General features: G+C 37.7%; 2 protein-coding genes across 4 annotated transcripts in view; one reads left to right on the plus strand and one right to left on the minus strand.

Moving 5' to 3' along the window:
• The window catches only part of MTBP (MDM2 binding protein), a 34,187-nt gene extending 32,224 nt beyond the window's left edge, over nucleotides 1-1,963 (minus strand). For all 3 annotated transcript variants that reach the window (XR_003571351.1, XM_027884914.1, XM_027884913.1), the window contains exons 1-4: nucleotides 1,852-1,963; nucleotides 1,318-1,398; nucleotides 381-454; nucleotides 115-260 (exon numbers count right to left, since the gene is read on the minus strand). Coding sequence is in view for 2 of the 3 variants with exons in the window: in XM_027884914.1 (XP_027740715.1) it covers nucleotides 115-260; nucleotides 381-454; nucleotides 1,318-1,398; nucleotides 1,852-1,915 (365 nt within the window). In the remaining variant the exon portion in view is untranslated. The remainder of the gene's footprint in view (nucleotides 1-114; nucleotides 261-380; nucleotides 455-1,317; nucleotides 1,399-1,851) is intronic.
• An 11-nt stretch (nucleotides 1,964-1,974) lies between these two features.
• MRPL13 (mitochondrial ribosomal protein L13) overlaps nucleotides 1,975-14,122 on the plus strand; it is a 31,401-nt gene continuing 19,253 nt past the window's right edge. The window contains exons 1-4 of the mRNA XM_027884917.1: nucleotides 1,975-2,072; nucleotides 2,565-2,688; nucleotides 5,441-5,534; nucleotides 7,053-7,113. Coding sequence (XP_027740718.1) covers nucleotides 2,046-2,072; nucleotides 2,565-2,688; nucleotides 5,441-5,534; nucleotides 7,053-7,113 — 306 coding nt within the window. The 5' untranslated portion in view covers nucleotides 1,975-2,045. The remainder of the gene's footprint in view (nucleotides 2,073-2,564; nucleotides 2,689-5,440; nucleotides 5,535-7,052; nucleotides 7,114-14,122) is intronic.

Genomic DNA, 14,122 nt, shown 5'->3' on the forward strand with positions numbered 1-14,122 from the left:
GTTAACTGTTGTTTTAGTAGTTACTTTCACTTGTTAAATTTTCTTGATTCCCTTGGGTTATTACTGTTGAATGTCAGATCACTACACTTGCAATAAAAATATTAATATGAGTACTCAGTCAGAGACAGCGACTCCCGACTGTTATTGTCGTCTTCTTCAAAGTTTTGTATGGCTCCCAGGTATTCATCAATGCTTGTTTGGAGAGAGTCTTCAGTTTTCTGTGTGTCAACGTTTATCTCCTCCCAGTCAGAACTGCAGTACTAACCAAACAAAAAGACTTCATTAGGCAAAAAGAATTTTGAACCTTACAGTTTCAACTTGGTCTACACACAGGCAGACAGTTAGGGAACTTATATTCTGAAAAAAAAAGTGTGTCTTACCTGATAATAACCACATATAACATGACTTGCAAAATACCATTTCTTTGCACCTGGAATACCAGCCACTGAACATGCTGCAAAGAAATACAACAACTATTTAAAATAATAGATCCACTACAATCTATTCTTCCTGCTACAATGGCCATCTCTGTTGAAAGACTTTCTGTAAGTCATTTAATGTGCCACAATGACTTGAGTTCTACTTTCCTTTGGCATTGTAATTAAGTGCTAAACATATTAAGATGTAGGTAAGTGCTTTGGCAAGTATCTAACTACTACCGACCTCCTGACTGTTAATAAGGAAGAAGATCTTTTACCTCTTCTCTCTTCTGGGTAATATTGCTTTCTATTTGCAGGATCTGTAACACACCTGAACTAAATCACACCTTTCATAAATATGGTTCACAGAGTTCACAAAACTAAATACTCTCTCAACATTTCTATGTAATAAAAAGCACAGAAGTTGAAAACAGCTCAACATTCCCATCTTCATGAATTTTAAGAACTTCCAGCGGTTTCCCCACACGAATCCCAACAATACGACATCTGTGACAAGATAAGCTTTTAACAGCTCAACACTAGACATCCAAAACAAGCGAAGAGCTAAGAAAGCATTTATCTAACAACACAAACCAAAACCACAAACACCTCCAGAAATCTACTTAAAGATTATAAAATTACTTAATAAATACTCATGGATTAAGGCATTGAATTGTTACCCAACAGACAAATATTTCTCATGTCCAATCTATCTAATCTCCTAACGTCTTAGCTGCTGAATTATCATCAATTCTCCACAGAAAAAGGAGCAGCAGGAGCAGTCCCACACCACTGCATTTGGGTTTACTTTCATTTCTGACTTGTTTCCCCTCAATCATAAGATGTGCCAAAGTCAATTCCTGGTAATGTTTACCTTACTGTCCATTGCTATATTTACCTGGGAATACACTCAAATCTGCGTTTATAGATGCATTACAGCTTTCTTTCAGGAACTGATACATGTCTGCAGCAGTCCCAGCTGGGAAAAAAAAAAAAAAAGGTTTTTTTTAAAATTACTGAATCATGGAAGTTAAATTTAAAATTCCTGGCAATACAGCATAAAGTTCAGTATAATAGTAGAAGTTCTTGTTTGATTTTTTTTTTAATTAAAGACAACTATCATCTGCAGATTTACAGTTTTAAAAAGAGTTTTAAAAAGGCAAATTTTGCAAAATTCTCATTTAAGTCCTGCTCCTGAACCGCACCGCAGAGTTACATGGCAGTAACTTTCTGCAGGTTAAGGTCACTGTGAAACTAAAGCGGGGTTTAAGCAAACAGGATCCAGGCTGGGTTCAAGAAGGCAGGATCCAGGAGGGGTTTTAAGGAGGCAGGATCGAGGGGGGTTCAAGGAGGCAGGATCCAGGGGGGCTGCCCGGTCGCCCCCGCACAGCGCGCTCGGCCGAGCCCCCCGGCCCCGACCCCGCGGCCGTACCTGGTCCGGGCCCGCCCGCGGCCCTGCGCTCGGCCCAGCTCAGGAGCAGCACGTAGCGGTCCATGGCCGGCCGGGCCGGGCCGGGGCCGCTCCGAAGGTCCCGCGCTGCCGCCCGGGCACCGCCCCTCACAGGGCAGCGCTTCCGCTTCCCGCGGGCGCGGCGGGCCCGGCGCTCCCGGCCCTGGCAGGGGGGGATGGCGAGTTACACCAAGGCCGCCCAGGTGAGCCGGGGCGTTCGGAGCCCGGGGCCGTGAGGGAGCGGGTCAGCAGGCCCCGGTGTGGGTGCTGAGGGTTCCCCTGGCAGGAGCCGCCGTGTGCGAGGGACAGGGATCTCCGCAGCGGCCGGGGCTGTGCGCGGCCCGAGAGCTGCCTGGGGCAGCTGTGCCCTTCACCGGGAGGGAAGGGGACGTTGGGCACTGAATATCCTGCAGCGATGTTACACTTCGAGTAGCGGTAATGGGGGCTTCCAGCGGGAGGTCTGCATTTCTGAAACAAAACCGTCAGGGCCTGTGACCTTTCAGTGGTGTTACACATGTGCACCGCTCTGTATCGTGGTGCGCCGTCCCTTTAAAGGTTATTTGAAGGGGGTGTCGCTGGATTTTAATTTCTTTCAGTGTTTTTGAGTGTAAAAGGAGTGTTGATCTAATTAAAGAAGCTAGGTTATGGTAGTGTGAGCTTTTGCTGTGTTAAGTGCTGCCTTTCTTTCTCTTCAGCAATGGGCCACTTTTGCCAAAGCCTGGTATCTCCTCGATGCGAAGATGCAGCCCCCAGGAAAAATAGCAGCTGCGACTGTACTCAGACTTGAAGGCAGACATAAACCTATTTATCATGCACTAAGTGAGTGTTGCAGTGGTTGGAAGCAAATTTGCTTTCTTTCACTTGTATGTTTATTCCAATTTTAGTTTTAAAATCCAGCCTGATATAAAAGGTTAAATTTTTCAATTGTTTGTAAATTATAAATTAATTAGTTTTCTTTCTCATCTTTTTCCATCGTGCCGCTCTACAATTCTATGTTGTTTCTTTACCAATGCATATCAAGCATGTTATGAATATATAATTTATTTTAAGTAGCTGAATTACTGTGGGTTGTGCTTTCATTTTTTAAAAAATCTCAAAACATGTTTAATTGCACTGATTTTAGAAGTAGAGGTTTAATTCACAGTGCGTGTAATGAAACACTGATGTGATTCTTGGTTAGATTTTCTGAGTGCTACCTTTCAGTACGCACAGCACCACTGTCTTGGAGTGCTTCTTCATTCTGAATAAGGTGCAGAAAAGTTCTGTCTTCATGAGGCAGTGGGCACAAACTGAAACACAGAAGGTTCCCTCTGAACATCAGGAAACATATTTTAGTGTGAGAATGACTGGAAGTGGTTGCCCAAGAGGTTGTGGAGTTTCCATCCTTGGAGATTTAAAAAAAATTCCCTGCTTTGAGCAGGTAAATCAGAGGACATGACCTTCAGAGGTCCCTTCCTGCCTCAGACATTCTGTGATGATCAGGCTGGAACTTTTCAACAATGATTACGGGAGACATAATCACTGTTGAAAGATACCTTCTTGTTTAAATAAAACAATCATTTTCTTTTCTACGGGTTAGAAGATTCAGCAGTAACAATGTATCTGTGATAATTGTTGCTTCCTTATAGTACCGTGGTGCCTGTCTCACAGGGATAAGCACTTTGTAAATAGTAAAAGGTTGATCCCTCATTCTGCTGGTACAGCATTTCCTTTAACACCCGTGCAGATTTTTCAAGAGGCATTACCAAAACATAAAGGAAACCTTGAAGTTTGCTCATACATGTGAAATGTACATATTAAAATTATACTCTGTTTCATTATAGAAGGTAGGATTTGCAGTGGTCTAAAGATGTTTTAAATACCAGAGTTCTGCTGCTGCAAATTTTGTGGTATCCACAAGGTGTCACTGGAGACATAAGGCTGTGTGAAAAACAAAGCAGATGCTGAGAGGAAGTTTTTGGTTTTCCTGTGGGAAAAGATTTGACACTTCCGTGTCCATGAAGTTATAAAGTTCTGGAAAGTCATTTCAAGGGTAACTGTATTTGGCTTGAAGTATTGTATAAATCAGTACTAAATGCATTACACATGAGATTGACATTGAGAGGTAACTACTACTGAGACATTTGATATTCCCTTCGAGAGGAAAGTATGCAAAGATCTGTGGCTGATGTACTTAACACTTTTTTTTTTCTCTTTTTTCTGAACTAACTGATCTTTTAGTGTTTTTGAGATAACAATTGCTTAGACAGAATAAAATTGTGGGGATGTGTTGGTTGCTTTGTTTTTATTTTGGTATCCACATTGTTAATTTGGTGTTCATGCAAGTGGAAAACTGTTGGCAAAAATTTCTTTAGATGAGCTTATTCTGTCATCTTCCCAACAAAGAAAACCCAAAAAGGCACAAAGTCCAGTGTCCATTCCCTGATATTTATGTAGACACACAGTATTTTTTGAGCTGAACTGTCGGTGAAGATGTTTAAATTGCATTAAAAGAACACAAGAAGAAACAATCGTAAAAAACTTGAATAAGGTGTGAAGCTTGCATTGATTAATTATGTGCTCATATAAAAAAATGCATGCTCAATTTAAGCCCTGCTTTGTACAGCTGCTTTGTTACCTACTCAAAAATGTTTTAATCAAGTGAGTCTCTTCAAATACTTGTGTTCTGACATGGTGATACAAGTGAGAGTGACCTCTGGACACGTAGTTTTCCAACTAATTGAGTGTGTATTATAGCTTATACAGCTGTTCAAGATCATTACTTCTGAAATGAAAACCTACATCTTTTCTCATATCTTTATGTTATTTCTTAGATAGTTTGGGTTTTATTAGCACTTTATTCGTATGGAAGATCTAGTAAAATAACTGTTTCTGGCAGGGTGATAGATTACAGACTTTGCATTTATAAAACTACTGATATTAAAGTTGCTGATATAACTCTAAATATGTGTATGTGCTGTAACATTCACTTCTGCTTGATTGATGAAAATGTGGGAGTTTTCCCAACAGAGCTCTTGGGGGTTTTTTTAGGGCTTTTCTCCCTCATCCCTCCCCCCTTCTCTAAACCCAATATTTTTGTTTCTTGTATATATTTAGCCCTAGAGTGTAATTATTTAATAGAATTATTTTAATTACCCAAAATGTTCAGTCCTTCAGTAAACATAATAACTGTTTTCTGAAATAAAATAAATATTTAGGATCATTTGGAACTAACTTTTTTTCCCCTCTGTTTTTTTTTTAAATATTGGTGCATATGCAGCATAATGTGTTAAATAAAATAATACACTTGCCTCTAAGCCAGATTTCCAGATCTTAGCTGAATAATTGCAGTGATTTAATTACGTAGTCTGCCTTCTAACCTGACAGTACTAATAAATACCGTAATTAAGGGTAATATTTAAGTGTTGATTTGGATGGTGTGACTCAAAAAGCTCAGATCTTTAAATTTCAGCTTTATGAAATGTGTATTTGTGTGCTACTACATATGTATCACACACATAACAGTTGTTATTTTGGTTGATTTTCCCAGTGGTTCTCTTTAATGTTTTCCACTTATTTCTAAACCTTGTAGGTGACTGTGGAGATCATGTTGTCATAATAAATACAAGACATATTGCCTTCTCTGGTAACAAATGGGAGCAGAAAGTATATTCTTCACATACTGGGTAAGATTTATAGTAAATAATCAAATGAGCTTGTGATAAATTTGGTGTCATATTTTCTTGATAACAAAAGTCTTTTTATAGCATATTGGTTCAAAAGGGAATTCCTACTTGTGGTTTTGGGGTTTTTGTTTGCATGTGTTACAAATGATGCAAACCTTTTTCTTCCTTTTTTTTTTTTTTTTTGTAATCCCCAATATATAGTTGTTAGGGAAAGAATTTAACTCAGAAGGAATTAGAACACTTGAATAACTATACGGATTTGGTGAACCAGCTTGTATCTTGTATGAACCTCTGGACCCAGTGATCTGGACTATTCTGTTTACTGTGTAATAAGATATTTCTATTGACACTACATTTTTATTTTATATATAAATAAAATTCATCAGAGGATGAAAAAAATTGGGAAAATTAGTAAAAAATGAAATGTTCTCAAGATGTACTGATGTACACTACATTGTTGCATACACTAGTGTACAGTATATTATTCTGGCATACGTAACTTGTTTACAGATGGGAGTGAAATAATCAACTACAGACAGCATGGCAACGATCCCTTCAGTGCTCCTTCTTTACACAATGACACTACTGTAGGTAATAAACTCTAAGTGTCAAAATGTATCCAGTTGGGAGATGTATAACTCATATTGAAAAAAAAGTTTATTTGGCTGGCGCTAATGTTGCAGTCCTGAAATGTCTTTGCTGAATTGCTGAAAAATTCTTGTTCAGAGTTGATGGAAATTAATGTGTGGGGTTTTTTTCTCCACTCCCCCTATGACTTCTTAAAATTTTCACTAAAACTTATGTGTAAGCTGAAGCACTTGTATAAGAATTGTTAAAACTAACACTTAATTCCATGCAGCCCTGTGGACATGTCTAACTGATACTGAGCTTATTTTCATTTCACTTAGGCTGATATCTAATAATGTAGGTAAATCAAAATGAAACCCAGCTTTACCTGACTTCCTTGTAATTTCTTACCTCACTCAATCATTCATTTAAAGCTTATGCATAAATCTGAATTAGTGCAGTTTCAACACATCCCATGGAGTTTAGACAGATGGATCCACTGCAATAAAAGTAAAATTTTATTAGTCTTGCTAAGGTTTATTTAAAATAGTAAGAAAATAATAAATACTATTCATTATGGGTCTTTCTTATGTCATCCACAGTCTGGTTCTGAGTCTTGATCATCTGGAAATATTTCTGAGTTTTGCATATCTTACTCCCATTGTACTCCATAGCTATTATGGTGTACTTAATAAGCAGTCTTAAAGACAAACACATCTATGTGCCTGTGAAGCACAGCCTTTTAATACTCAAGTGAATAAATACGAAAGTACAAATGGTGTTAAACTTGGATAGTTGACAGGATGGAATCTTTCAAATAAAATACAGTTTGGTGTTTTTTTTAAGGGCTTATAATACCATTACACTGTTGTTCAAGATGTAGTGATGCTTGTGTTAATGTTGTGCTTGAGCACGTAGAATTCAGCTTGTATGTTTCTTCTGCTTTTCTAGTTATCCTGGTGGTTTCAAACAAGTGACAGCAACTCAGCTCCATTTGAAGGATCCAACTGCTGTAAGTGTTTCCCCTTCTTCCCTTCCATTTGTGAAGCTGGTTTGTTTTCAGTTAATTAATTTCCCTAAACAAATGGGATCAGTTACCTGCATCTCTGAAGTTGAATTACAAACATTTGGCTGGTCATTCTTAAAAGCTTGACTTGTGACACCATTTTTGTAAACAACAGGTTTTTGGGGTTAGATTGTAATTTGTGTTTTCATCCTTCCTCCATGTTGTCCAAAGGAGCAAATCAAGCTCATTTGCTTCGCTAATTTTCCACTTATTCACTTGCTTTTAGTTTCAGAGGCCTGACCTTTCTCGCAAGTGAACTGCCTCAAATTTGACTTAGCTAAGCTTCAGCTTAACAACTCTATTGCTTTTTTAAAACCCAGCAGGAATAATGCTAATCTTAAAAATGTTAGAAAGTGCACCTGCCTGTTCTTCCCAGTAAAGGGGAGGTTTTGTTAATTGATGATGTCTTTTTAAATCTTTTCTGCGATGCTGTATGTTCATGGTCTGTGAAATGGTGATTACACTGAATGTAAACTTCCTTACTCACTGTCTGTGTTGGACTGTTATAAATCCTGAACATCAGTGTTCATGTGTTTGTACTGATTAAAAAAATGAGGAAGATATGAACAGTTTGGTACATTGACTTACACAGTTATGAAATTACTTTTCCTAAGGTGTTTAATGGTCAGCATGGGAGTACTGAGTAAGTACTAATGTTTCAGAACATGATTTGAGGCCCACAAAGATTAAAAGATGTTTATGTTTAATTTTGACTTTGAAATGCTTTCATTTGATTCACCTTTATAAAATATAAAAGAGATTCTTCCTTTTCCTAGAGAAATTTTATCTGCAAAATTCTTGGGTTTTGTTAGTTGCTTATTGTCAGTGATTTAGAAATCCTGGTTTGTCCCAAGACTACCTTATTCAAGATACTGTGAAAGTACTCAATAAAAAAGTAATTCACCATATGAATTTGCCTGGTTTTTGTTTTTACTGCTTCAGTTTCTGTATCCTACAGTTCAGTATTATGTTCTGTACAGAATTTTTTTCAAAACAACTTAAATGCTTTTGTGAACAGCCTCTAAGATAGTTGTAATTCCTTTGGGAATTACTGGTAGTTCCATGTCTAAAATGGATTCTCCAACGTGTTTAATTTGAGCTTCAGGCAGATGCTGTGCACTGGGAGGCAGTGTAACACAACTTGTTTGTTAGAGCATGAGAACTGGAGGTTCTATATATTACCTTCTGGCATTCGTTCTGAAATACCTCTTTTCTTGCCAGACTCAGAGATGAATTTCTCTGCAAACAGAGGAGGATTAGATGCATTGCCAAAAACTAAGGCATGTTGGACAGAGGCTCAGCAAATGGTGATGTGGCTCAAGTCTTGGTCTAATTTAGTGAGAGGTGCTTTTTTTTAACAGAATTGTGGAGAGTCCTCAGCAATTAACTCTATCATTCTATTGAAGATGAAGCATTCAGATGTCCCTCTCATAAAGATATCTCAGATGTGTTTTTGTCATAATTAGTAGCAATGAATAGTAATTTGGCAAGCTATGCTCTGTATGTGTAGCTGTTGTAGGTCTTGACTTGAAAGGGATTTTATGGCTAGAAACATTTATTTAGTAGTTGAATTGTTTTGGTGTGAAATACATTGTGATATGAGAAAGATGGAAATTGTGATGGTGTTCTATTAACAGGTTTTATTTTTGGAACTAACTTTTAAAACCTGAAAAAGTACTACTGCAAAGAGAACAATGCCTAGCCTAAGTAAGATATAGATCTTGAAATCATGGTGCATAGTTAATGTGGAGGTTTCTCTAAATCACTGTATTTCATTTCTTTTCTCTTTTAATCATTTGAACCAAGTTAAATTCACTTCCTGGGAAGCCAGTGGAATTAGGTAGGTCGTAGGAAGCAGGCTGTATCTTCCTGTGGCATCAAAGTCTTTGTTCTGTAAAGTGTTACAGGCTACTGCTTTTTCTCTGCCCTTAGACTTAATGACTCCTGCTCATCCTGGTAGTGCTTCATTAGATGAGTCAATGTTGGTTTTGGAAATAATGCTCTTACAGAAATTAAGGCAGTAAATTAATGGAGGAGACTACTTCCAAGGAAAAGGATGTTGTAAACTTGCTACATAGAGATTTTGCAATGGATATGACTTATTTTCAGTTAAATGAGACTCCAAGAGTGTGTGTATATAGTAGGACTGCAATACTGCTTAGCATTGTCTCCACTTACATATATCTGAATTCAAACATACAAATCCCCAAGATAAATATTTTTCTATTACAGTTTTGCTTCTAATATACAGAGAGACTGTTTTTAGGAAAAGCTGTTTCCCAGCTAACAGCTAATTAAAAAGATTATAATGAGTAATATGATGCAAAATGCTGTAGCTTATGCTTACACGGGGGGCTGAAAAGTCGTAAGTATAGTTGTCAGAATTTAGGCAAGGTTACTATAGTATCATCCTTGATCATTTCTACTTTCTTCATAAGGTACCAACACGGGATGATGATCTGAAAGTCTCACTTAATGGAAGTTGACCTCATTGTATTTATCCTACTGACTTTGAAGTTTTATAGTCCTTGCAGGTGGTAGGTAGTGTTTCAAAAGGATTTGTGCTGAATTTAAATGTACATGTGCTTTTTCTCATAGGGTCATAGGATGGTTCAAATTGAAGAGAACATGAGGAAATCTCTTGTCCAATCTCCTACTCAAAGCAGTGCCAGCTATTAGGTCACATAACACTGCTGGAGATTTATCCAGACAGGTCTTGAAATCCTTCCATTTGTAATCCACGATGTTTCTCCTTTGTTGAAAAGAATAAAAAAACCCAATCCGTCCAGTCATAAATGTTAAATCTCAAATGTATAGTTTTGTCTCTGAGATTGGCAAAATAATTACTTTTTTTTTCCCCTGCTAAGTATCATTTATGTTAATATGGGGCAGTGAATACAAAAAGAGGTCTGCACAGTTCATGTTTTGTATGGAGCTTAAAGTTCTGTTTTCACTGTGCCAAGTTTTTCAGCACTTCAGAAAAATTTGGTTTTATGGAAGGGTAAAAATTAATGTGTTGACAAAAAAGATAGGAAAAGTAAATAGTCTAACACATTTTTACCTTTAATACCTGTGAGTTAAATTGGGAGGCATGAAAAAGGGAGTATCTGTGAATCTTTTTAAAATTTCTAGTATTTTCAGTTGTCTGCTCTTCTGGAGAACAGCAGAGCATAGTTGTGGTCTGTTGGAGTTGGCTGGGCTACTTTAGGAAGTGCTTATTGAAAAAAAAAAAGCTTCTTCACATTTCAACCTTTTCTTTCTCTGACTTAGTTTTAGTGTAAACTCTTGGACCACTCGTTTGCAAGAGTAGTAAATATGTTCTTTAGGTGCACCATAACTGCTGGCTGTAGTTTGAAACAGCCACTCAGTTCTTTAGTTAATTTAATACTACTATTCTGTATGGTAGGAATAATCCCTTAGAAGATTATTAGGCAGCATTAATTTCCATTGGAGGTTGCTAAGAAAAATCTGATTGAAAGGTATGGTACATTTTCTTTGCCAGTAGTCTCTTGAAAATAAAGGAAACATATAAACCCTTTGATGTGAGATGCAGCAGTTTGGAATTCACAGAAGTTTGGGGTTTTCTTGTTTGTGTTTGATAAAACTAGCAGAAGTTTTGTTTAGCTGGAAAACCACTGATAGGCCAGTGGCACCAGCATTTTCAAAATTAGGCTACTAAGTACTTGATACAGAAAGACTAAAAGATGTGCTTCTAAATCTCAGATTTGAGAGGGAACAAAGATTACTTGAAAAAACTTTCTGGGAAAGTATTACGGTTCTTCATTAAAATGCCTGCAACATATGTTGACAGATATAATCTGTAGAACCAGGTAGTAAACCTGTCAGAACAAAGTTTTCAAGCAGTTTTTGTTCTAATTCTGATTTGAAAGGTAAGCAAGATTTGGCTTAATTTTTTTTTTTTTTTTCTGCATCAGAAACTCATCCCCAAAAAAGAAAAAGAAGAAATTACCTTTGGCTAAGACCAAGTGCTCAGTGAGAGGATTGACCTTTGCAGGATTCAGAGGCTGTGACAGAGAAATAATGGGCAATAATTGTTCAGAATGAATGTTACCTGATAGGGAAGGTTATTAAGTGAAGCAGTGGAGCTCTATGGAAATGTGCTGGGAGGGAGCTTCGGGGGGTGTCAGGGTTCTGGTTTGTTCAGCTGCTGGCACTGATTGGAAGGGGCTTAAAATGTTCTAATTCTCCTTTTGAATGCCTTTTAGCAACTACTTGCACGTATAGACTTGCCATTGTATCTGTGCAATAATAGTCTTTTGAAGAAAAGCTCAGACAGAAAACACAGTTAAATCTTGCTGTTGGTATTTGAGAACATATTTTCTTTGCATCTGTAAAGGATAGTCGATACAATAATACCTACATGCTAAAAGCCAGTTACTGAAACATTACATGTGGTAGGGTTTTCTTTTATTGCTGTGGAGTAATGTTTTTTAATTAAGGAGAGCAAAACTTCAAAGTCTGGCTTAGCATGCACACAGAAGTTAGTTTGGCATGGGGAAGAGAATATTGTTATGGAACATGTTATTTTGAAACTTCTAGGTGATCTGAAGAAGTCTTAGAGCTGACTTGTCTTTTGCTTCACAGTACACAAAAATAAATACTTCTGTTAAAAAAGTCTTAATCTGTTCCTCATTTGAATATATGAGTTAGTATATTAATTTAAAGAAAACATTAAACTTTTATGTTTTTAAGTGCTGAACGGTAGTGGAAAGCCAAATTGCATACAGTGGAAGTTTAATTTGTCTGTGAACAAATGATTCTTATGGCAGCTTTGAGTACATTCACTGTTGCTGCACTACTTGTACAACTGTCAGAGCTAGAAAGGTGAAGTTCTTTGTATGTTTTTATAACGTGGTGAAAAGAACAATATTGTATACAGAACAGAAAACCACAGACTGGTAGAAGGAAGATGTAGTATCAAATTGTACGTCTGAGAAACTGGTGTATCTCCTGAAATTCTTCTAGGCTTCTTTTGGTATGCCTTGTAATTAATCACTTTGTTTTCTCTGGAGCACTGTGTCTTTCCCATGTTCTAGAGTTGCTTCCTGTTGATTACTGGACTTAATTCAGCTCTTACGGTAGACTTTCTCCTGGAAATTCAGCCAATTATTTTGTGCTTCTAAGTACCAGGAGTGGTACTGCTCTGTTGATTTTCATCTTTAAAGTATGTTTTATCTGGCAAAGAATCTTTCTCAGAACTTGTTCTCCATCAGCCGTAGTCTGCAAGTTGCATGTAAACCAAAGCTTGTCGCAAAAATTGAAATGTTTAGGGCTCGCAGTGTTTCAAATAAATACGTTTTAATTTATTTATACTCATAAAATGTAGTAACATGCAGTAAGGGACTGAAAGGGCAAGAGTTTTAAAAGAGCTGCCTTCAGATTCCTTTCCTTCAAATTAGCCCGTTATTTTGGAAACTAAAAGCATATTGTCGTGTAACTTATTAAGAGCATGTCTATGCTGTGAGTATATAAATTAGCAAACTTGGGAAGAAGGGTATTGCAATATTCAAGATGACAACTGTAATTAGAGCCAATAGGAATTTTGTAACTCAAAGGAAAGTGGGGCAAACAGCATTTCAGTAGTATAAATATCTCCAAATATTAATGCTGTGGTGTCTGTATACATCTGATGGTAGATGTCTTTACCTGATGGAGAAAGTGTCATGGTCTTTAGGAGTGAGTATTTATGAGCGCATGGAATTTTACACATTACTGGTGCTAAAGATACAGGACTGGGGGAGGAGGCAGTAGGAATCCATACACAACTGAATAAAATGTTTAACTGTGCTAGTCAGTTTTAAACTGAGAACAAGGTTACATTGAACCTGTGGGTAGGCAGACCTCTTTACCAGTCTGAAATCCCACAGAAATCACTGGGTTTTGTAACTTTCATATAAAATAAAACTCTAGTTACCTTAATAGTTCAAAGTAAGAATAATCACATAGAAAACAATAGTATTTGTCTTTTATTAGTATATTACAAGCATATAGAAAGATCTGTTGTTGTTATAGTTAATTCCTGAAAGAAACAACACATTCTGATGTGTGTTTTCAGGGAGCATTGAATCTGGGTTTGAGGTTTGCATGAGTTCAGTAGCAGACTTTTTCTCGTAATTCCATACTTTTTTATTTAGGGTTGGTGTATTTTTAATAAAATTTGAGCATGTTCACATAACATGAGAGCCCTTGCTTACCTAACACCCTGAAAGTATTGCTGGTTTTGTCTGGCTTTTCTGTGACACAACCTTACTCTAGGTGCAAAAGCAGTTTGTACAACCTCAGTTAGGCATGTGCTTTAGTGGCTTCTTTGACTTGTCATCACACCAGTCAGAGTGAGGTTCTGGCTGTAGGCAGAATTTTGGGCAAGGACTTGGATGTAGACTTGGTCTTTCCAGGAGTTGGGTTTGAATTTGTCTTGGCTCATAGAAGAGTCTTTGAGGCAGAAGTTACAATGAAGGAAGTCAGTAGTTTTCCAGCACTGCCTTCTGTGTCCTGGCTCCCTGTATGGTCCTCTGTTCCGTAGCAGGACTAACGACCTTGCAGTAAATCAAAGTCCTGGCTGCATCCAAAGCAGCGTGGCCATCAGGGTGAAGGAGCTCATTCTCCCCCTCTACTCTGCCCTTGTGAGACCCCACCTGAAGGACTGTGTCCAGCTCTGGGGCCCCCAGCACACGAAAGACATGGACCTGTTGGAGCAGGTCCGGAGGAGGGCCACAGGGATGTAACACCTCTCCTATGAGGAAAGGCTGAGAGAGTTGGAGTTGTTCAGCCTAGAGAAAGGAGGACTCTGGGGAGACCTGATTGTGACCTTTCAGTATGTAAATGGCACCTATAAGAAAGATGGGGACAGTTTTTTTATCAAGGCCTGTAGTGACAGGACAAGGGGTGATGTTTTTAAACTGAAAGAAATTTAAATTTGGATTGGACATATAGA

This window comes from Empidonax traillii, unplaced genomic scaffold (assembly GCF_003031625.1).
Source record: "Empidonax traillii isolate 1590-97213 ecotype Southwest subspecies unplaced genomic scaffold, ASM303162v1 scaffold157:size2224338, whole genome shotgun sequence".
In the NCBI taxonomy this organism is placed as follows: Eukaryota; Metazoa; Chordata; class Aves; order Passeriformes; family Tyrannidae; genus Empidonax; species Empidonax traillii.